The sequence below is a fragment of the Leucoraja erinacea genome, chromosome 6 (genome assembly GCF_028641065.1).
Source record: "Leucoraja erinacea ecotype New England chromosome 6, Leri_hhj_1, whole genome shotgun sequence".
NCBI lineage: Eukaryota > Metazoa > Chordata > Chondrichthyes > Rajiformes > Rajidae > Leucoraja > Leucoraja erinaceus.
The window spans coordinates 82,508,989-82,532,114 of NC_073382.1; the positions used below are offsets into that span (position 1 = coordinate 82,508,989).

General features: G+C 51.3%; 1 protein-coding gene across 1 annotated transcript in view; it reads right to left on the minus strand.

Moving 5' to 3' along the window:
• LOC129698445 (dynein heavy chain domain-containing protein 1-like) overlaps positions 1-9,073 on the minus strand; it is an 86,388-nt gene extending 77,315 nt beyond the window's left edge. The window contains exons 1-4 of the mRNA XM_055637591.1: positions 9,013-9,073; positions 6,141-6,843; positions 3,106-3,276; positions 2,084-2,287 (exon numbers count right to left, since the gene is read on the minus strand). Of these exons, the coding sequence (XP_055493566.1) occupies positions 2,084-2,287; positions 3,106-3,276; positions 6,141-6,843; positions 9,013-9,073 (1,139 nt within the window). The remainder of the gene's footprint in view (positions 1-2,083; positions 2,288-3,105; positions 3,277-6,140; positions 6,844-9,012) is intronic.
• Positions 9,074-23,126: the final 14,053 nt, after the last annotated feature.

The following is a 23,126-nucleotide window of genomic DNA, read 5'->3' on the forward strand; positions in this document are numbered from 1 at the left end:
TATTGTGTGGGGATCACTGACACGGACGCGGACACGGTGGGCCGAAGGGCCTTTCATAGAAACATAGAAAAAGGTAGAGGAGGAGGCCATTCAGCCCTTCAAGTCAGCACCGCCATCCAATATGATTTTTTTCCTTTTTTATATATACCGAAAAATAATTTAAATTAATTATTTGTAAATAATACACACATCTTAAATGTTTCAATAAGATCCCTTCTCATCCTAAATTTCAGAGTATATAATAGACAATAGACAATAGGTGCAGGAGTAGGCCATTTGGCCCTTCGAGCCAGCACCGCCATTCAATGTGATCATGGCTGATCATCCCCAATCAGTACCCCGTTCCTGCCTTCTCCCCATATCCCCTGACTCCGCTATTTTTAAGAGCCCTATCTAGCTCTCTCGTGAAAGCATCCAGAGAACTTGCCTCCACCGCCCTCTGAGGCAGAGAATTCCACACTCACCGTCTCTGTGAGAAAAAGTGTTTCCTCGTCTCCGTTCTAAATGGCTTACTCCTTATTCTTAAACTGTGGCCCCTGGTTCTGGACTCCCCCAACATCGGGAACATGTTTCCGACCTCTAGCGTGTCCAAGTCCTTAACAATCTTATATGTTTCAATGAGATCCTCTCTCATCCTTCTAAACTCCAGAGTGTACAAGCCCAGCCGCTCCATTCTCTCAGCATATGACAGTCCCGCCATCCCGGGTATTAACCTTGTAAACCTACACTGCACTCCCTCAATAGCAAGAATGTCCTCAAATTAGGGGACCAAAACTACACACAATACTCCAGATGTGGTCTCACTAGGGCTCTGTACAACTGCAGAAGGACCTCTTTGCTCCTATATTCGATTCCTCTTGTTATAAAGGTCAACATGCCATTCGCTTTCTTCACTGCCTGCTCTACCTGCATGCTTACCATGAAGGCCTTGTGCTGCAGGTAGAGCTTGAAGAAGGGGAGGAGGCGCAGTGCCTTCCTGTACCCCATCCCCCTCCTGTACCCCCATTCCCCTCCTGTACCCCATCCCCCTCCTGTACCCCCATCCCCCTCCAGTACCCCCCATCCCCCTCCAGTACCCCATCCCCCTCCAGTACCCATCCCCCTCCTGTACCCCATCCCCCTCCTGTACCCCATCCCCCTCCAGTACCCCATCCCCCTCCAGTACCCCATCCCCCTCCTGTTCCCCCTCCTGTACCCCTCCAGTACCCCTGTACCCCGTCCCCTCCTGTACCCCATCCCCCCTCCTGTACCCCATCCCCCTCCTGTACCCCATCCCCCTCCTGTACCCCTCCCCCCCTGTACCCCATCCCCCTCCTGTACCCCCGTCCCCCTCCTGTACCCCATCCCCCTCCTGTACCCCATCCCCCTCCTGTACCCCCCCTCCTCCCCCCCTCCGTCCCCTCCCCACCTGTACCCCGTCCCCCCTGTCCCCATCCCCCCTGTACCCCATCCCCCTCCTGTACCCCATCCCCCTCCATCCCCCCCTCCTGTACCCCATCCCCCTCCAGTACCCCATCCCCCTCCTGTACCCCATCCCCCCATCCCCCTCCTGTACCCCATCCCCCCTCCAGTACCCCCATCCCCCCTCCAGTACCCCATCCCCCTCCTGTAGTACCCCCCCCCCATCCCCCTCCTGTACCCCATCCCCCTCCTGTACCCCCTCCCCCCTCCTGTACCCCCCCTCCATCCCCCCCTGTACCCCCCATCCCCCTCCTGTACCCCATCCCCCTCCTGTACCCCGTTCCCCCTCCCCCATACCCCATCCCCCTCCTGTACCCCATCCCCCTCCTGTACCCCATCCCCCTCCAGTCCCCCTCCCCCCTCCAGTACCCCATCCCCCTCCTGTACCCCATCCCCTCCTGTACCCCATCCCCCTCCAGTACCCCATCCCCCTCCTGTACCCCATCCCCCAGTACCCCATCCCCCTCCTGTACCCATCCCCCTCCTGTACCCCATACCCCCCTCCATACCCCGTTCCCCTCCAGTACCCCATCCCCCTCCCCCCCAGTACCCCCGTTCCCCTCCAGTACCCCCCCTGTTACCCCCCCCCCCCCCCCCCCCCCCCCCATCCCCAGAGACCCACCGTGTGAAGGCCTTGCGCTGCAGGTAGAGTTTGAAGAAGGGGATGAGGCGCAGTGCCTGCCACAGCACAGCCTCTCGGTGCCACTCTGCCAGTGACATGATGCTGGAGTCTTGGCCGGGCACGATGGACAGCACCCCGAACGTGGAGAACACAAAGTGCACGGGCTGCAGCTTCTCCTTGGGGACCACTGTCAGGTCGTACGGCCTGGAACAGATGGCAGGCAGATGTAACAGGCAGCACCACTCAGCTCACACCCCTTCACCCAATGCCCTCCCAATCCATGCCCAACCTCCACCCACAGTGATTCACTGCCACACTCCTCAACCACACAGTGCTGTAGGCAAGCCCAAGCCCTCCCAGAGCCCCTGGCATCCACCCTCATCTACCATGTCCTGTTGTGGGCTTCAGTCATGGCTGATTCAGCGCAAGCAGGCTGCTGAAAGCCAGTATATACACGATGACTACATGGCCGTCCTGCTGTGACTCTGAGAAGCCCAGATGTAAATCACAGACACTGTTTGTGTGCAGTCTATTCCTGGATAGTCTACACCCAACAGTATAAACATTGGCTGTGCCCAACCTTGCCTCACTGTGCCTGCCCCTGCTGCTGTCCCCACCCTCACCCTCACTGTGTCGGCCCCTGCCTCTGTCCCCACCTTCACCCTCACTGTGTCGGCCCCTGCCTCTGTCCCCACACTCACCCTCACTGTGTCGGCCCCTGCATCTGTCCCCACCCTCACTCTCACTGTGTCGGCCCCTGCATCTGTCCCCACCCTCACCCTCACTGTGTCGGCCCCTGCATCTGTCCCCACCCTCACCCTCACTGTGTCGGCCCCAGCATCTGTCTCCACCCTCACTCTCACTGTGCCCGCCCCTGCATCTGTCCCCACTCTCACTGTGCCCGCCTCAGCAACTGTTCACACCCTCACTCTCACTGTGCCTGCCCCAGCATCTGTCCCCACCCTCACCCTCACTACACCAGCCCCAGTGTCTGTCCCCACCCTCACCCTCACCCTCACTACCTGAACTCCTGGTTTGGGCTGACGTTGAGATAGTAGAACTTGTCCTTGCCCTGATGTTGGCTCTTTGCCAGCTTCTCCACCGCCCACTCCCCAGTGCCCGGCTGTGAGTGGTACGGTCCACCGGCACTCAGCATCCTCCGGATAGGTGACAGCGTCACGGCAGCGAGCTCCCTGCAACACACACACACTCACAGTGTCACTCTCACTGTGTCACTCTCACTGTCCCCACTCACTGTGTCATCTCACTGTCCACACATAGAAACATAGAAACATAGAAATTAGGTGCAGGAGTAGGCCATTCGGCCGTTCGAGCCTGCACCGCCATTCAATATGATCATGGCTGATCATCCAACTCAGTATCCCGTACCTGCCTTCTCTCCATACCCCCTGATCCCCTTAGCCACAAGGGCCACATCTAACTCCCTCTTAAATATAGCCAATGAACTGGCCTCAACTACCCTCTGTGGCAGAGAGTTCCAGAGATTCACCACTCTCTGTGTGAAAAATGTTCTTGTCATCTCGGTTTTAAAGGATTTCCCCCTTATCCTTAAGCTGTGACCCCTTGTCCTGGACTTCCCCAACATCGGGAACAATCTTCCTGCATCTAGCCTGTCCAACCCCTTAAGAATTTTGTAAGTTTCTATAAGATCCCCTCTCAATCTCCTAAATTCTAGAGAATATAAACCAAGTCTATCCAGTCTTTCTTCATTAGACAGTCCTGACATCCCAGGAATCAGTCTGGTGAACCTTCTCTGCACTCCCTCTATGGCAATAATGTCCTTCCTCAGATTTGGAGACCAAAACTGTACACAATACTCCAGGTGTGGTCTCACCAAGACCCTGTACAACTGCAGTAGAACCTCCCTGCTCCTATACTCAAATCCTTTTGCAATGAAAGCTAACATACCATTCGCTTTCTTTACTGCCTGCTGCACCTGCATGCCTACTTTCAATGACTGGTGTACCATGACACCCCGGTCTCGCTGCATCTCCCCCTTTCCCAATCGGCCACCATTTAGATAATAGTCTGCTTTCCCGTTTTTGGCACCATAGCATCACGGCAGCGAGCTCCCTGCAACAGACCCACACTCACACAGCGGTCCCTCCACGCTGACCCTCCATCCCACCCCATCCCTACCTGCAGTGTGTCAATGCTCACTGTGCCACACACTGTCAACACACACTCACCGTGCCACACTTACCGTGCTACACTCACTGTGCCACACTCACTGTGCCACTCATCGTGCCACACTCACTGTGCTACACTCACCGTGCCACACTCACCGTGCCACACTCACTGTGCCACACTCACCGTGCCACACTCACCATGCTACACTCACTGTGCCACACACTGTTCCACACTCACCATGTCACACTCACCATGCCACACTCACCGTGCCACTCACTGTGCCACACTCACTGTGCCACACTCACCATGCCACACTCACTGTGCCACACTCACTGTGCCACACTCACCATGCCACACTCGCTGTGCCACTCACCTTGCCACACTCACTGTGCCACACTCACTGTGACCCCCACTGTCACTACACACTCACCGTGCCACATTCACTGTGCCACTCATCGTGCCACACTCACTGTACCACACTCACCATGCCACACTCACCGTGCCACACTCACCGTGCCACACTCACCGTGCCACTCACTGTGCCACACTCACCGCGCCACACTCACTGTGCCACACTCACCATGCCACACCCACTGTGCCACACACCGTCAACACACACTCACTGTGCCACACTCACTGTGCCTCACTCCCCATGCCACACTCACCGTCCCACACTCCCCGTCCCACACCCTGTCAACACACACTCACTGTGCCACACTCACCGTGCCACACTAACTGTGCCACACACCGTCAACCCACACTCACCGTGCCACACTCACTGTGCCACACACCGTCAACACACACTCACTGTGCCACACTCACCGTGCCACACTAACTGTGCCACACACCGTCAACCCACACTCACTGTGCCACTCACTGTGCCACACATTGTCAACACACACTCACTGTGCCACACTCACTGTGCCACACTCACTGTGCCACACACCGTCAACCCACACTCACTGTGCCACACTCACCGTGCCACACTCACTTTGAGGGTGAGATGTTGAGAGGCGTGTCGGTGGGGAGAGGGTGAGTGGAGAAAAGGGGGAATTGGAGGAGAAGGATGCAATGGGGTGGAGAATATGGGGGGGACGAACAGCGAGGGATGTGGGGGGTGGGGAGGGTATATGGGTGGGGAGAGAGAGGGATGTGAGGGGGGGGTGGGGAGGATCTTGGTGGGGAGAGGGATGTGTGGTGGGGAGGAGCGTGTTGGGGAGAGGGATGTGGGGGGGGAGTGGGGGAGGATCGTGGTGGGGAGAGGGACGTGTGGTGGGAAGGAGCGTGGTGGGGAGAGGGATGTGGAGTGGGGGGGAGAGGATGTGGGTGGGGGGGGATGTGGAGAGGGAGGGATGTGGGGGGGGAGGGATGTGGGGGGGGAGGTGGGGAGGAGGAGGCAGGGGGCAGGGAGAGGATGTGTGGGGGGGTGGGGAGGAGCGTGGTGGGGAGAGGAGGGATGTGGGGGGGAGGAGCATGGTGGGGAGAGGGTTGTGGGGGGGGAGGGTATATGGTGGGGAGAGAGAGGGATGTGAGGGGGGAGTGGGGAGGAGCGTGTTGGGAAGAGGGATGTGGAGTGGGGAGGAGCGTGGTGGGGAGAGGGATGTGGGGGGGGGGGGTGGGGGGTGGGAAGGAGCGTGGTGGGGAGAGGGAACTATTTATTATTGTCACCTGCACTGAGGTCGGGTGCAATGTGTTTGTGTGCTGTCCTCACATCGCCCCGTACAGGGACACAGTCACAGGTACAACAAGCAGTGCAGAGAGAAACATATCAGAGTGTCAGAGAGATGTAGTGTTAGAGTTACAGAGAGCAAGTGCAGATAATGAAAAGTGCAGGTGCAGGTGCAGGGTGAGGTAGGTTGGGAGATTGTGTCGACACACCAGAGAGGGGTGGGGAGATTGAGCTTACCGCTGCGGGCTGGTGCATTTGAGGGTGGGTGGTGTTCCTTGGCACGGCGGTGCTTGGCTGAGGTTGACGGTGAAGGCTTTGGTCAGCAGCCCCAGCCTGGATGTCCACACGGCCTCCAGCTGTGCGGCACTCGCCCCCATCAGTGACACGGATGTCTGCAGGTCGGCCATGGTGCAGGGCCGGTGGCCCAGGAGCTCTCGCGGCCCCAGCTCACTGGGCTGCAGCTGGAAGCGTCGGGACGGGGGGGAACACGGGGCGGGGGGCCGGGGCCGAGGCTCAGGCATCGGGGGGAGGACGGGTGGTCCGCTCGGCTTCCTGCCTGCCTGGTAGAGAGGAGCCGGGGGGTCCCGGGGAAAGGTGCAGGCCATCGCCCCCAGGATGTCGATGTGGGCCAGTGCAGTCTGGTGCATGCGGTAGTGGTGCAGCACCGCTTCCTGCTGCCGCAGCAGCTGCGGATTCCCCCTCAGGTACTGGCGATAGGGAGCACACAGTCGCAGCACCTCGTACAGGTATCGCCAGCGACCGCGCCGCTCGCTCCGCACCGTATGGGCAAAGATGTCCAGCAGCTCGTCCAACAACTGCTGGATGTCACCAGTGTCCGGCAACCCCCTCTCCTGCAGTCTGCAGTCCAGTCGCCCACGCACACCCAGAGCCCAGCTGGAAGCTCGCTCCACTGCCTGCACTTCCTCCAGCGACACCATCACTGATGGGGGAACACAACACTGTGTTAGTGGCAGCCTCGACAAACCTCACCCCCACACACACACACACACGCCTCCCAAACACCCTCCACCTAATCCCCACTCCCCATCACCCCCACCCCCCCCCCCCCCCACACACACACCTCCCGAACACACTACACCTCATCCACACTCCCCCTCACCCCCACTCCACCGCCACTGACTTCCACAGATTCACAATTCTCTGGGTGAAGAAGTTTTTCCTCATCTCTACCCCTTATTCTTAAACTGTGACCCCTGGTTCTGGACTCCCCCAACATCGGGAACAATTTTCCTGCATCTACCCTGTCCAATCCTTTAAGAATTTTATATGTTTCTGTAAGATCCCCTCTCATCCTAAATTCTGGTGAATACAAGCCCAGTTGACCCATTCTTTCCTCATGTGTCAGTCCCGCCATCCCAGGAATTAACATTGTGAACCTACTCTGCACTCCCTCAATAGCAATAATATCCTTCCTCAAATTAGGAAACTAAAACTGTACACAATACTCCAGTTGCAGTCTCACCAGGGCCCTGTACAACTGCAGTAGGACCTCCTTGCTCCTAACCTCAAATCCTCGCGCAATGAAGGCCAACATGCCATTCGATTTCTTCACTGCCTGCTGTACCCGCATGCTTACTTTCAGTGACTGATGTTCAAGCACAACCAGGTCTCGTTGCATCTCCCCTTTGCTTAATCTGACACCATTCAGATAATAATCTGCCTTACTGTTTTTGCTACCAAAGTGGATAACCTCACATTTATCCACATTACACTGCATCTGCCATGCATCTGCCCACTCACCCCACCTGTCTAAGTCATCCTGCAGCCTCATAGTATCCTCATTGCACCTCACACTATCATCTAGCTTTGTGCCATCGCAAACTTGGAGATGTAACATTTCATTCCCTTGTCTAAATCGTTAACATATATTGTAAATAACTGTGGTCCCAGCACCTAGCCTTGCGGCACCCCACTAGTCACTGCCTGGCTTCTGAAAAGGACCTGAAAAGTTAATTCCTACTCTGCTTCTTGTCTGCCAACCAGTTCTCTATCCATGTCAATGCCCTACCCCCAATACCATGTGCTCTAATTTTGCACACTAATCTCTCGTGTGGGACCTTGTCATAGGCTTTTTGAAACTCCAGATACACCACATCCACCGGCTGTTCCTTATCCACTCTACTTGTTACATCTTCAAAAAATTCCAGAAGATTAGTCATGCATGATTTCCACTTCATAAATCCATGCTGACTTTGACCAATCCTGTCTCAGCTATACAAATGCGCTGCTATAACATCTTTAACATAATCGACTCAAGCATCTTCCGCACTGCCGATGTAAGGCTAACTGGTCTATAATTCCCTGTTTTCTCTCTCCCTCCTTTCTTAAAAAGCGAGGTTACATTTGCTACCCTCCGGTCCACAAGAACTGATCCAGACTCGAGAGAACATTGGAAAATTATCACCAATGCATCCACCATTTCTAGGGCTACCTCCTTGAGTACTCTGGGATCGGAACATCAGGCCCTGGTGATTTAGCTGCCTTCAGTCCCAACAGTTTACCTACATTTTCTGACTAATGCGGATTCCCTTCAGTTCATCCGTCCCACTAGATCCTCGGCCCCCTAGTTTTTCTGGGAGATTGTTTGTGTCTTCCTTAGTAAAGACAGAACCAAAGTACATGTTTAACTGTTCTGCCATGTCTTTGTTTCCCATTATAAATTCACCTGTCTCTGATTTAAAGGGACCTACATTTGTCTTCATTAACCTTTTCCTTTTTACGTATCTAAAGAGGTTTTTAGTCCGTTTTTATATTCCCCGCTAGCTTTCTTTCATGCTCTTTTCCCCATCCTAGTTCACCCCTTTGTCCTCCTTTGTTGAGTTCTGAAACATCACATATCCATGTTCTCCGGAGATGCTGCCTGACCCACTGAGTTACTCCAGCACTCTGTAAAAAGGTCACCTAGTCATGTTCTTCAGAGATGCTGCCTGACCCGGTGAGTTACTCCAGCACTTTGTGCCTTTTTTTGTGCATCTGCATTTGACTGGCACTGCCGAAATGAGCAGAGCCCCTCCAATGCCGTGAACATGCAGTGATTCCGCACCCCTCCCTCACCTCCCACAACTTGTTGCCAGTGAGTGAGTGTTACCGGCAGTCTGGATGTCAGAGTGGTCAGCAACAGAGATCGAAGAGGCTGTATCCTGGGCCATGGTGGATGCCAGCGGTCAGGAGACAGCACAATTCACCTGGAATTCACCTGGAATAATCTGGAAGTGGAGAAGCAGGACATTAACAACTCCGCCGCAGTCTACAGAGGAACACAGAACACAAGGGGGCATACTCATGTAATGTAACTCAAAACCGTCTGATTGGGACCTAGCACAGGAACATGCCCAGGGATGACAAGACTCTCTCTCAGATTATTTAGGGCTATCAAACTGGATTCATAGTCACCGAGTCACACAGAATGAGACCCTCTGGCCCATCTTGTCCATGCTAACCCAGTGGGATTCAGGCCCATTTGCCTGCGTTTGGCCCCCTAGCCTTCTTAACCCTTCCAATTCACAAATGTCGTAATTGTACCCGCAGTGACACTTGGATCTTATAAAGCAGAATAAAATCATGAGGGGAATAGATTTGGTGAACGCACTTTTACCCAAGGTAAGGGAATCAAAAACTAGAGAGCATAGGTTTAAGGAGGGGCAGAATTTAATAGAAACCTGAGGGGCACGTTTTTCACCAGATGGTGGATGTATGGAACAAGCAGCCAGAGGAGCTAGTTGAGGCTGGTGCAGTAACAACATATAAAAGATATTTGGACAGGTATCTGGATAGGAATGATTTAGAGCGCAAGTGGCACTTCGATGGGGCATCTTAGTCAGCATGGATGAGTTGAATCTGAGGGGCATGTTTTTCACACAATGTATGGTGGGTATATGGAGCAAGCTGCCAGCGAAGGTAGTTGAGGCAGGTATAACAATATTTAAAATACATTTGGACAGATCTCTGGTTAGGAAGGTACACAAAAATGCTGGAGAAACTCAGCGGGTGCAGCAGCATCTATGGAGCAAAGGAAATAGGCAACGTTTCGGGCCGAAACCCTTCTTCAGACTGATGGGGGGTGGTGGGGAGAAGAATGGAAAAGGGAGGAGGAGGAGCCCGAAGGCTGAGGGATGGGAGGAACACAGCAAGTGTTCCTGGTTAGGAAGGGTTGAGAGGGATGTGGGCCAAATGCAGGCAATTGAGAATTGCCTAGAATGTCAAGTTGGTTGACATGGACAATGTGCGCCGAAGGGCCTCATTCCGTGCTGTACAGCTCTATGTCTCTGACTCTGGAAAGTAGAAAGATTGTGTGAGGCTCTTCCTTGTGAAGAACGCAAGTGCTCATGAGTGGGATCTTGCCGTGCTCTGGGCTCTTGCCGTGCTCTGGGATCTTGCCGTGCTCTGGGCTCTTGCTGTGCTCTGGGATCTTGCTGTGCTCTGGGCTCTTGCTGTGCTCTGGGATCTTGCTGTGCTCTGGGATCTTGCTGTGCTCTGCTTGCCGTGGGATCTTGCTGTGCTGGCCGTGCTCTGGGATCTTGCCGTGCTCTGGGATCTTGCCGTGCTCTGGGATCTTGCCGTGCTCTGGGATCTTGCCGTGCTCTGGGATCTTGCTGTGCTCTGGGATCTTGCCGTGTGGGATCTTGCCGTGCTCTGGGATCTTGCCGTGTGGGATCTTGCTGTGCTCTGGGCTCTTGCTGTGCTCTGGGATTTTGCTGTGCTCCACCATTCGGGGCGGCACGGTGGGGCAGAAGTGGAGTTGCCGCCTCACGGCAACAAGAGTCGCGGGTTCGATCCCGACCACGGGCGCTGTCTGTACGGAGTTTACACCTTCTCCCCGTGAGTCGCGTGGGTTTCCCCGGGTGTTCCGGTTTCCCGCAAAGACGTGTGTGTGTTTGTGGGGTAACTCGCCTCTGTAACTTGCCCCTGGCGTGTGTGGGCGACACGGAGCAGCCGGGCCGAAGGGCCGGTGTGTGGGTGAGGTGGTCAGCACGGAGCGGCCGGGCCGGTGTGTGGGGTGAGGTGGTCAGCACGGAGCGGTCAGGCCGAAGGGCCTGAGGTAAATCCCGCCACTTACCCGCTTGTTCGTCCGTTGCCGCCGTTGCCAGGGCGACGCCACCGGGCCCGGGCGCGCGCACGTCAGCGCGTCCCTGCGTCACCGCGTAGTGTCGCGTCGCGCGCGCGACCCAGACAGCGGAGCCGCGCGTGCGCCCAGCGAGAGGAGCGCGCCCCCCATTGTAGCCGCGCCTCTCACAGAGTCACACAGTGGTCCAGCGTGGACACACACTGCCCCCTTCAGCCCAACATGTCCCACACAGGCCAACATGGCTCAACTTGTCCATTTGACCTGAACACTGGATATGTGGGCAACATGCAACAATGCACATAATTTATTTTCGTGTTCATAAGTCATAGGAGCAGAATTAGGCCATTCGGCCCATCAAGTCTACTCCGCCATTCAATCATAGGGTCATAGAGTGATACAGTGTGGAAACAGGCCCTTGAGCCCAACTTGCCCACACCTCCCAGCTACACTAGTCCCACCGGCCTGCCCTTGGTCCATATCCCTCCAAACCTGTTCTATCCACGTACAGTACCTGTCTTAACTGTTTCGTAAACGATGGGATAGTCTCAGCCTCAACTATCTCCTCTGGCAGCTTGTTCCATACACCCACCACCCTCTGTGTGAAAAAGTTACCCCTCAGATTCCTATTAAATCTTTTCCCCTTCACCTTGACCCTATGTCCACTGGTCCTCGATTCCTCTAATCTGGGCAAGAGACTCTGTGCATCTACCCAATCTATTCCTCTCATGATTTTCGACTCATTCTGTTGCTGGGATGTGAGGGCAGGGCCCTGGAATGAATAGCTGTTGTGAATAGCTGGAAACTCTTGGGATTGACATGTCCCATAACTCAGCGGGACAGGCAGGCAGCGAAAGGCCTGGAAAGAGTGGATGCGGGGAGGATGTTTCCACTAGTGGGAGAGTATAGGGCCAGAGGTCACAGCCTTGGAATTAAAGGATGTTCTTATAGGAAGGAGATGTGGAGAAATGTCTTTAGTTTGAGGGTGGTGAATCTGCGGAATTCATTGCCACATTTATCAGGTCTGTGGAGGCCAAGTCCGTGGATAATTCTAAGGCAGAAATAGACAAGTTATTGATTAGTACGGGTGTTAGGTTACGGGGAGAAAGCAGGAGAATGGGGTTAGGAGGGAGAGATAGATCAGCCATGATTGAAGAAGGTCTGCCAGGTCTGAAGAAGGGTTTCGGCCTGAAACGTTGCCTATTTCCTTCGCTCCATAGATGCTGCCGCACCTGCTGAGTGTCTCCAGCAGTTTTGTCTACCAGCCATGATTGAATGGCAGAGTAGACTTGATGGGCTGAATGGCCTAATTCAGCTCCTATCACTTATCAACATGAACTTCCTACATTTCATGATTCTATGTGACAACAATTCATCAGCTGTTAGGCAGTAAAGGTTTCCTTGCCCATGGTTGGCATGCAGACTCCAAAGTCTGCTCCCACCCACTCTGCCCGATCTCTGAGTTCCAGGGATTGTGATGGAGTTGGGCACATGGTTATATCTGTAGAAATATATCTCCCAGGCAATGTCAGGCTGTTGCTTCCCCAGTCGGTGGGTCAATTCTCCGTTACTCACCAGTCCCCAGATGTGACACAGACTCCCCACCTTCCACTCCATCTACACTTCACTCTGCCTGAGCAAAGCAGCTGACATAATCAAGGACCACCCTCCATTATTCCCACTCCCATCAGGCAGAAGATACAAAGCTTGAAAGCGCTCTCCACCAGATTTAGGAACAGCTTCTTCCCTGCTGTTATCAGACTACTGAATGGACCTCCCATAAACTAGGGTGCAGTTGCGATCTCCTAACCTACCTCTTTGAAAACATTGCGCTTTCTCTCTGTAATTAACTCTAGATAGCAGTAACAGGATTGGTCCGAGTCAGCATGGATTTACAAAGGGGAAATCATGCTTGACTAATCTTCTGGAATTTTTTTGAGGATGTAACTAGGAAAATGGACAAAGGACAGCCAGTGGATGTTGTGTACCTGGACTTTCAGAAAGCATTTGATAAAGTCCCACATAGGCGATTAGTGGGCAAAATTAGGACCCATGATATTGGGGGTAGAGTACTGACATGGACAGAAAATTGGTTGGCAGACAGGAAACAAAGAGTAGGGATTAACGGGTCCCTCTCAGAATGGCAGGCAGTGACATCGCAGCACAGTGGGCAAAAAGCGGTCAAGATCAGAGTTTTAGTAATATGGATAGAATATACATCTCTATGGTAGAATGGAAAGTAATCAAAATGTGCGTTTAAAAAGTGCCTGCGAGTTAATGGACCAAACAGATCTAAGCTACATTTTAATATAAAATTGGATACATGTAAGCCTAGAAGGAACAAATGTAAAAAACAATAATTTAATTAACTAGAGCCTGGAAAACCAATTGGCGAAAAACCAGTCATGGGTGCTTTGGCTTGAAGTTGATAGGCACTACTTACTGCAAATGGAGGCGTGGGTGTACTGGCATGAAGTTGAAAGGCACTACTTACTGCAAATGGTGGCATGTAGTTGAAAGGCAATACTTACTGCAAATTGTGGCTTGGGTGCTTTGGCTTGAAGTTAAAAGGCACTACTTACTGCAAATGGTGCCTTGGGAGCTTAGGTTTGAAGTTGAAAGGCACTACTTACTGCAAATGGTGGCTTGGGTGCTTTGGCTTGAAGTTGAAAGGCGCTACTTACCGCAAATGGTGGCTTGGATGCTTTGGCTTGAAGTTGAAAGGCACTACTTACTGCAAATGGTGGCTTGGGTGCTTTGCTTGAAGTTGAAAGGCACTACTTACTGCAAATGGTGGCATGAAGTTGAAAGGCACTACTTACTACAAATGGTGGCTTGGGTGCTTTGGCTTGAAGTTGAAAGGCACTACTCACTGCAAATGGCGGCGTGGGTGCATTGGCTTGCAGTTGAAAGGCACTACTTACTGGTGGCAAATGGTGGCATGAAGTTGAAAGGCACTACTTGCTGCAAATGGTGGCTTGGGTGCTTTGGCTTGAAGTTGAAAGGTACTACTTACCGCAAATGGTGGCGGGAGCTTTGGTTTGAAGTTGAAAGGCACTTCTTACTGCAAATGGTGGCTTGGGTGCTTTGGCTTGAAGTTGAAAGGCACTACTTACTGCAAATGGTGGCATGTAGTTGAAAGGCACCACTTACTGCAAATGGTGGCTTGGGTGCTTTGGCTTGAAGTTGAAAGGCACTGCTTACTGCAAATGGTGGCTTGGGTGCTTTGGCTTGAAGTTGAAAGGCACTACTTACCGCAAATGGTGGCGTGGATGCTTTGGCTTGAAGTTGAAAGGCACTACTTACTGCAAATGGTGGCTTGGGTGCTTTGCTTGAAGTTGCACTACTTACTGCAAATGGTGGCATGAAGTTGAAAGGCACTACTTACTACAAATGGTGGCTTGAGTGCTTTGGCTTGAAGTTGAAAGGCACTACTTACTGCAAATGGTGGCATGAAGTTGAAAGGCACTACTTGCTGCAAATGGTGGCTTGGGTGCTTTGGCTTGAAGTTGAAAGGTACTACTTACTGCAAATGGTGGCTTGGGTGCTTTGGTTTGAAGTTGAAAGGCACTACTTACTGCAAATGGTGGCTTGGGTGCTTTGGCTTGAAGTTGAAAGGCACTACTTACTGCAAATGGTGGCGGGGGTGCTTTGGCTTGAAGTTGAAAGGCACTACTTACTGCAAATGGTGGCTTGGGTGCTTTGGCTTGAAGTTGAAAGGCACTACTTACTGCAAATGGTGGCATGAAGTTGAAAGGCACTACTTACTGCAAATGGTGGCTTGGGTGCTTTGGCTTGAAGTTGAAAGGCACTACTTACTGCAAATGGTGGCTTGGGTGCTTTGGCTTGAAGTTGAAAGGCACTACTTACTGCAAATGGTGGCATGAAGTTGAAAGGCACTACTTACTGCAAATGGTGGCTTGGGTGCTTTGGCATGCACTTGAAGTTGAAAGGCACTACTTACTGCAAATGGTGGCTTGGGTGCTTTGGCTTGAAGTTGAAAGGCACTACTTACTGCAAATGGTGGCATGAAGGCTTGAAGTTGAAAGGCACTACTTACTGCAAATGGTGGCTTGGGTGCTTTGGTTTGAGTTGAAAGGTACTACTTACTGCAAATGGTGGCTTGGGTGCTTTGGTTTGAAGTTGAAAGGCACTACTTACTGCAAATGGTAGCTTGGGTGCTTTGGCTTGAAGTTGAAAGGCACTACTTACTGCAAATGGTGGCATGAAGTTGAAAGGCACTACTTACTGCAAATGGTGGCTTGGGTGCTTTGGCTTGAAGTTGAAAGGCACTACTTACTGCAAATGGTGGCGTGGGTGCTTTGGCTTGAAGTTGAAAGGCACTACTTACTGGAAATGGTAGCTTGGGTGCTTTGGCTTGAAGTTGAAAGGCACTACTTACTGCAAATGGTGGCTTGGGTGCTTTGGCTTGAAGTTGAAAGGCACTACTTACTGCAAATGGTGGCTTGGGTGCTTTGGCTTGAAGTTGAAAGGCACTACTTACTGCAAATGGTGGCTTGGGTGCTTTGGCTTGAAGTTGAAAGGCACTACTTACTGCAAATGGTGGCATGAAGTTGAAAGGCACTACTTACTGCAAATGGTGAATTGGCTTGAAGTTGAAAGGCACTACTTACTGCAAATGGTGGCATGAAGTTGAAAGGCACTACTTACTGCAAATGGTGGCTTGGGTGCTTTGGCTTGAAGTTGAAAGGCACTACTTACTGCAAATGGTGGCGTGGGTGCATTGGCGTGAAGTTGAAAGTCACTACTTACTGCAAATGGTGTAATGAAGTTGAAAGGCACTACTTACTGCAAATGGTGGCTTGGGTGCTTTGGCTTGAAGTTGAAAGGCACTACTTACTGCAAATGGTGGCTTGGGTGCATTGGCTTGAAGTTGAAAGGCACTACTTACTGCAAATGGTGGCATGAAAGTTGAAAGGCACTACTTACTGCAAATGGTGGCTTGGGTGCTTTGGCTTGAAGTTGAAAGGCACTACTTACTGCAAATGGTGGCGTGGGTGCGTTAGCTGAGGTTGAAAGGCATTACTTACTGCAAAGGGTGAAAAAGGCACTACTTACTGCAAATGGTGGCTTGGGTGCTTTGGCTTGAAGTTGAAAGGCACTACTACTTACTGCAAATGGTGGCGTGGGTTCATTGCTTGAAGTTGAAAGGCACTATTTGGCATGAAGTTGAAAGGCACTAGGCACGTCAAACGGTGGTTTGGGTGCTGTGGCTTGAAGTTGAAAGGCACTATTTACTGCAAATGGTGGCTTGGGTGCTTTGGCTTGAAGTTGAAAGGCACTACTTACTGCAAATGGTGGCTTGGGTGCTTTGGCTTGAAGTTGAAAGGCACTACTTACTGCAAATGGTGGCTTGGGTGCTTTGGCTTGAAGTTGAAAGGCACTACTTACTGCAAATGGTGGCTTGGGTGCTTTGGCTTGTAGTTGAAAGGCATTACTTATTGAAAATGGTGGCTTGGGTGCTTTGGCTTGAAGTTGAAAGGCACTACTTACTGCAAATGGTGGCATGAGGTTGAAAGGCACTACTTACTGCAAATGGTGGCTTGGGTGCTTTGGCTTGAAGTTGAAAGGCACTACTTACTGCAAATGGTGGCTTGGGTGCTTTGGCTTGAAGTTGAAAGGCACTACTTACTGCAAATTGTGGCTTGGGTGCTTTGGCTTGAAGTTGAAAGGCACTACTTACTGCAAATGGTGGCTTGGGTGCTTTGGCTTGAAGTTGAAACGCACTACTTGCTGCAAATGGTGGTGTGGGTTAATTGGCATGAATTTGAAAGGCACTACTTACTGCAATTGGTGGCTTGGGAGCATTGGATTGAAGTTGAAAGACTTCTTACTGCAAATGGTGGCTTGGGTGGTTTGGCTTGAAGTTGAAAGGCACTACTTACTGCAAATGGTGGAATGAAGTTGAAAGGCACTACTTACTGCAAATTGTGGCTTGGGTGCTTTGGCTTGAAGTTGAAAGGCACTACTTACTGCAAATGGTGGCTTGGGAGCTTTGGTTTAAAGTTGAAAAGCACTTCTTATTGCAAATGGTGGCTTGGTGGCTTGGGTGCTTTGGCTTGAAGTTGAGAGGCACTACTTATTGCAAATGATGGCTTGGGTGCTTTGCCTTGAAGTTGAAAGGCGCTACTTACTGCAAATGGTGGCGTGTGTGCTTTGGCTTGAAGTTGAAAGGCACTACTTACTGCAAATGGTGGCTTGGGTGCTTTGCTTGAAGTTGAAAGGCACTACTTACTGCAAATGGTGGTTTGGGTGCTTTGGCTTGAAGTTGAAAGGCACTACTTACTGTAAATGGTGGCTTGGGTGCTTTGGCTTGAAATTGAAAGGCACTACTTACTGCAAATGGTGGCTTGGGTGCTTTGGCTTGAAGTTGAAAGGCACTACTTACAGCAAATGGTGGGTTGGGTGCTTTGGCTTGATGTTGAAAGGCACTACTTACAGCAAATGGTGGGTTGGGTGCTTTGGCTTGATGTTGAAAGGCACTACTTACTGCAAATGGTGGCGTGGGTGTATTGGCATGAATTTGAAAGGTACTAATTACTGCAAATGGTGGCATGAAGTTGAAAGGCACTACTTACTGCAAATGGTGGCTTAGGTGCTTTGGTTTGAAGTTGAAAGGCACTACTTACTGCAAATGGTGGCTTGGGAGCTTTGGTTTTAAGTTGAAAAGCACTTCTTACTGCAAATGTCGTCAGCAGCGGCCTCGGCAGCCCGTCTGCGTTTTTATTATTTTTTGTCTTTGTTTTTATGTAGTTTTTGTTATTTTTTGTTGTGGTGTGTGTGTGGGGGGGGTGGGGGTGGAGTGGGTGGGAGGGAGTAACGTTTAATCTCCCCCTGCATGGGAGACCCGACCTTTTCTTTGTCGGGTCTCCGTTGTCGTTGGGGCTGCAACGAGGAGCGGCCTCCAACAGGAAGACCGGGGGCTCTGGTGCCGACTACTCACCTCACCGTCGCGGAGCTGGCCGAGTCGAGAGCGGGTGGAGCGCTGCTGCGGCCCGACCTCCGTGGAGAGATAAGTTTTTTTGGCCTTCCATCACAGCAATGTGATGGATGTTTATGGGAAATTATGTTGTGTCTTGGGTCTATTTGTTTGTAATGTATGGCTGCAGAAACGTCATTTCGTTTGGACCTCAAGGGGTCCAAATGACAAATAAATTGTATCTGTCTGTCTGTCTGTCTGTCTGTCTGTCTGTCTGTCTGTCTGTCTGTCTGTCTGTCTGTCTATCTATCTATCTATCTATCTATCTATCTATCTATCTATCCTTGGGTGCTTTGGCCTGAAGTTGAAAGGCGCCTTACTACTTACTGCAAATGGTGGCATGAAGTTGAAAGGCACTACTTACTGCAAATGGTGGCTTGGGTGCTTTGCCTTGAAGTTGAAAGGCACTACTTACTGCAAATGGTGGCGTGGGTGCTTTGGCTTGAAGTTGAAAGGCACTACTTACTGCAAATGGTGGCTTGGGAGCTTTGGTTTTAAGTTGATAGGCACTTCTTACTGCAAATGGTGGTTTGGGTGCTTTGGCTTGAAGTTGAAAGGCGCTACTTACTGCAAATGGTGGCATTAAGTTGAAAGGCACTACTTACTGCAAATGGTGGCTTGGGTGCTTTGCCTTGAATTTGAAAGGCAGTACTTACTGCAAATGGTGGCGTGGGTGCTTTGGCTTGAAGTTGAAAGGCACTACTTACTGCAAATGATGGCATGAAGTTGAAAGGTACTACTTACTGCAAATAGTGGCTTGGGTGCTTTGGCTGGAGGTTGAAAGGCACTACTTACTGCAAATAGTGGATTGTGTGCTTTGCTTGAAGTTGAAAGGCGCTACTTACTGCAAATGGTGGCTTGGGTGCTTTGACTTTAAGTTGAAAGGCACTACTTACTGCAAATGGTGGCACGAAGTTGACAGGCACTACTTACAGCAAATGGTGGCTTGGGTGCTTTGGCTTGAAGTTGAAAGGCACTACTTACTGCAAATGGTGGCTTGGGTGTTTTGCTTGAAGTTGAAAGGCACTACTTACTGCAAATGGTGGCGTGGGTGTATTGGCTTGAAGTTGAAAGGCACTACTTACTGCAATTGATGGCTTGGGAGCATTGGCTTGAAGTTGAAAGGCACTACTCACTGCAAATGGTGGCTTGAATGCTTTGGCTTGAAGTTGAAAGGCACTACTTACTGCAAATGGTGACGGGTGCATTGGCTTGAAGTTGAAAGGCATTACTTACTGCAAGTGGTGGCTTGGGTGCTTTGGCGAAGTTGAAAGGCACTACTTACTGCAAATGGTGGCATGAAGTTGAAAGGCACTACTCACTGCAAATGGTGGCTTGGATGCTTTGGCTTGAAGTTGAAAGGCACTACTTACTGCAAATGGTGTCGTGAGTGTATTGGCTTGAAGTTGAAAGGTTCTACTTACTGCAAATTGTGGCATGAAGTTGAAAGACACTACTTACCGCAAATGATGGCTTGGGAGCTTTGGTTTGAAGTTGAAAGGCACTACTTACTGCAAATGGTGGCGTGGGTGTATTGGCTTTAAGTTGAAAGGCATTACTTACTGCAAATGGTGGCTTGGGAGCATTGGATTGAAGTTGAAAGACTTCTTACTGCAAATGGTGGCTTGGGTGGTTTGGCTTGATGTTGAAAGGCACTACACTGCAAATGGTGGCTTGGGTGCTTTGGCTTGAAGTTGAAAGACTTCTTACTGCAAATGATGGCTTGGGTGGTTTGGCTTGAAGTTGAAAGGCACTACTTATTGCAAATGGTGGCTTGGGAGCTTTGGTTTTAAGTTGAAAGGCACTTCTTACTGCAAATGTCGTCAGCAGCGGCCTCTGCAGCCCATCTGCGTTTTTATTATTTTTTGTCTATGTTTTTATGTAGTTTTTGTTTTTTTTTGTTGTGGTGTGTGTGTGTGGGGGGGGGGGGGGGGGGGGGGGGTGGGGGGTGGGAGGGAGGGAGTAACTTTTAAATCTCCCCCTGCACGGGAGACCCGACCTTTTCTTTGTCGGGTCTCCGTTGTCGTTGGGGCTGCAACGAGGAGCGGCCTCCAACAGGAAGACCGGGGGCTCTGGTGCCGACTACTCACCTCACCGTCGCGGAGCTGGCCGAGTCCAGAGCGGGTGGAGCGGTGGTGGAGCGCTGCTGCGGCCCGACCTCCAGAGATTCGGAGGCTGCAACTGCGGGTCTGGCGGACGGCGGCACTGGGAGCCCGCGGGTCCCTGGAGGGAGACCGCTTTTCAGGGCTCCCGCAATGGTGACTTCTCCCGCCCGAGTTGCGGGGTCAAAGAGCTCCTGGAGCGGGGCCTTACAGCACCACCCCGCGCGGCTTGGAATGGCCGCGGGACTCTGCGAGCGCACGCCGGGGGCTCTAACATCAAGAACCCGGTGTGCGACCTTGCATCACCCGGCGTGGCTTTAATGGCCGCGGGACAATCGCCATCGCCAGCCGGGGGCTTTGACTTTGACTCTGGGGGGGGGGGGGGGGGGGGGGGGGGATGCAGTGGAGAGATGCTTTGACTTTAAGTTGAAAGGCACTACTTACTGCAAATGGTGGCACGACGTTGACAGGCACTACTTACTGCAAATGGTGGCATGAAGTTGAAAGGCACTACTCACTGCAAATGGTGGCTTGGGTGCTTTACCTTGAAGTTGAAAGGCTCTACTTACTGCAAATGCTTGAAGTTGAAAGGCACTACTTACTGCAAATGGTGGCGTGAGTGTATTGGCTTGAAGTTGAAAGGCTCTACTTACTGCAAATGGTGGCATGGAGTTGAAAGGCACTACTTACTGCAAATGGTGGTGTGGGTGCTTTGGCTTGACGTTGAAAGGCGCTACTTACTGCAAATGGTGGCATGAAGTTGAAAGGCATGACTTACTGCAAATGGTGGCTTGGGTGCTTTGCCTTGAAGTTGAAAGGCACTACTTACTGCAAATGGTGGCTTGGGAGCTTTGGCTTTAAGTTGAAAGGCACTACTTACTGCAAATGGTGGCACGAAGTTGACAGGCACTACTTACTGCAAATCGTGGCTTGGGTGCTTTGGCTTCAAGTTGAAAGGCACTACTTGCTGCAAATGGTGGCGTGGGTGCTTTGGCTTGACGTTGCAAGGCGCTACTTACTGCAAATGGTGGCATGAAGTTGAAAGGCACTACTTACTGCAAATAGTGGTTTGGGTGCTTTGGCTTGAAGTTGAAAGGCACTACTCACTGCAAATGGTGGCTTGGATGCTTTGGCTTGAAGTTGAAAGGCACTACTTACTGCAAATGGTGGCGTGAGTGGCTTGAAGTTGAAAGGCTCTACTTACTGCAAATGGTTGAAAAAGGCTCTACTTACTGCAAATGGTGGCCTGAGGTTGAAAGGCACTACTTACTGCAAATGATGGCTTGGGTGCTTTGGCTTGAAGTTGAAAGGCACTACTCACTGCAAATGGTGGCTTGGGAGCTTTGGCTTGAAGTTGAAAGGCACTACTTACTGCAAATGGTGACTTGGGTGCTTTGGCTTGAAGTTGAAAGGCACTACTTACTGCAAATGGTGACTTGGGTGCTTTGGCTTGAAGTTGAAAGGCATTACTTACTGCAATTGGTGGCATGAAGTTGAAAGGCACTACTTACTGCAAATAGTGACTTGGGTGCTTTGGCTTGAAGTTGAAAGGCACTACTCACTGCAAATGGTGGATTGGGAGCTTTGGCTTGAAGTTGAAAGGCACTACTTACTGCAAATGGTGACTTGGGTTATTTGGCTTGAAGTTGAAAGGCACTACTTACTGCAAATGGTGACTTGGGTGCTTTGGCTTGAAGTTGAAAGGCACTACATACTGCAAATGGCGGCTTGGGTGCTTTGGCTTGAGGTTAAAACGCAGTACTGCAAATGCACTTACTTCCTGTTTGCACTGTCTATTGATTTTAGATAAAACGCTAGCCACTTAAGGCTGTGATTTTTGGCCATCTTACTCACTCCCCCCTCCGCTAAGCAGGTGCAGAGAATTCTTCCCTTCAATGAAAAATAAAAGTGTTATTAGTGTTAAAAAATGTTGAGAATCTCTCTCCTGTCAATCACACCATGAAAGCCACACCTTTTCCGGTGAGAGGGGGGGGGAGTTATAAAACCCGGAATTGTGGGTGTGGCTCAGTCTCTGCATGATGGTGGAGGGAGAGGTCATGACTCTGTCTGAGCTGTGAATCAACTGAGCACACTGAATGTCTGCTGAACTGTGAGTTTGGTGTTTTGTGTGGTTTTATGGTGGTTTCACCCTGTATGAAATGGTATGAAGATGCATTTGAATTTGATGGCCTTGCACCCTGCTTGAAGTGGAATGAAACTGCACTTGAATTTTGCGGCCTTGCATCCTGCTTGAAGTGGTATGAAACTGCACTGAATTTGGTGGCCTTGCACCCTGCTGAAAGTGGTATGAAACTGCTCTTGAATTTGGTGGCCTTGGATCCAGCTTGAAGTGGTATGAAACTGCACTTGAATTTGGTGGCCTTGCACCCTGCTCATAGTGGTAAGAAACTGCACTTGAATTTGGTGGCCTTGCACCCTGCTCGAAATGGTAGGAACATGGATTTGAATTTGGTGGCCTTGCACCCTGCTTGAAATCCAATTTCAAGGAATAGTCATGAGAACTGCCAGTCCACCAGCCGTGAGTGAGCTGCCAGCAGATCAGGCTTGAGGGACTGAGCTGCCACCCCAAGAACCCATACCAGCACTCCACAAAGCCCCCCCACTGGCCACCAATATTGGAATTGGTGGAGAGGTGGAATATTGCGTCGGGGGACCAGCCCTCCCGTGTGAACATGGGACCCAACGGGTCCCACTTAGTCTAGTCTATATTACTAAAAGTAAGATCTTGACCCCTTTTGACTCACTGAGATGTGATTTCCGAGAGAACACCGCCATTTACGGCCATCATTTTTGGCCACCTTGCTCAGAGCCTCATTCCGCCAGACTGGACTGGAGGATTTTTCCCATCGATGAAAAATCAGATATTAATGTTTTAAAACATTTCGCCATTCTCTCTGCTGCCCCTGCTGGAGGGAGGGGGGAGGGACTATAAAACCCTGAAGTGGTGTGCTTCAGTCTCTGCAAGATGGAGGAAGCAAGAGGGTCACGTCTCTCTGAGCTCTGACTAACACTGAACA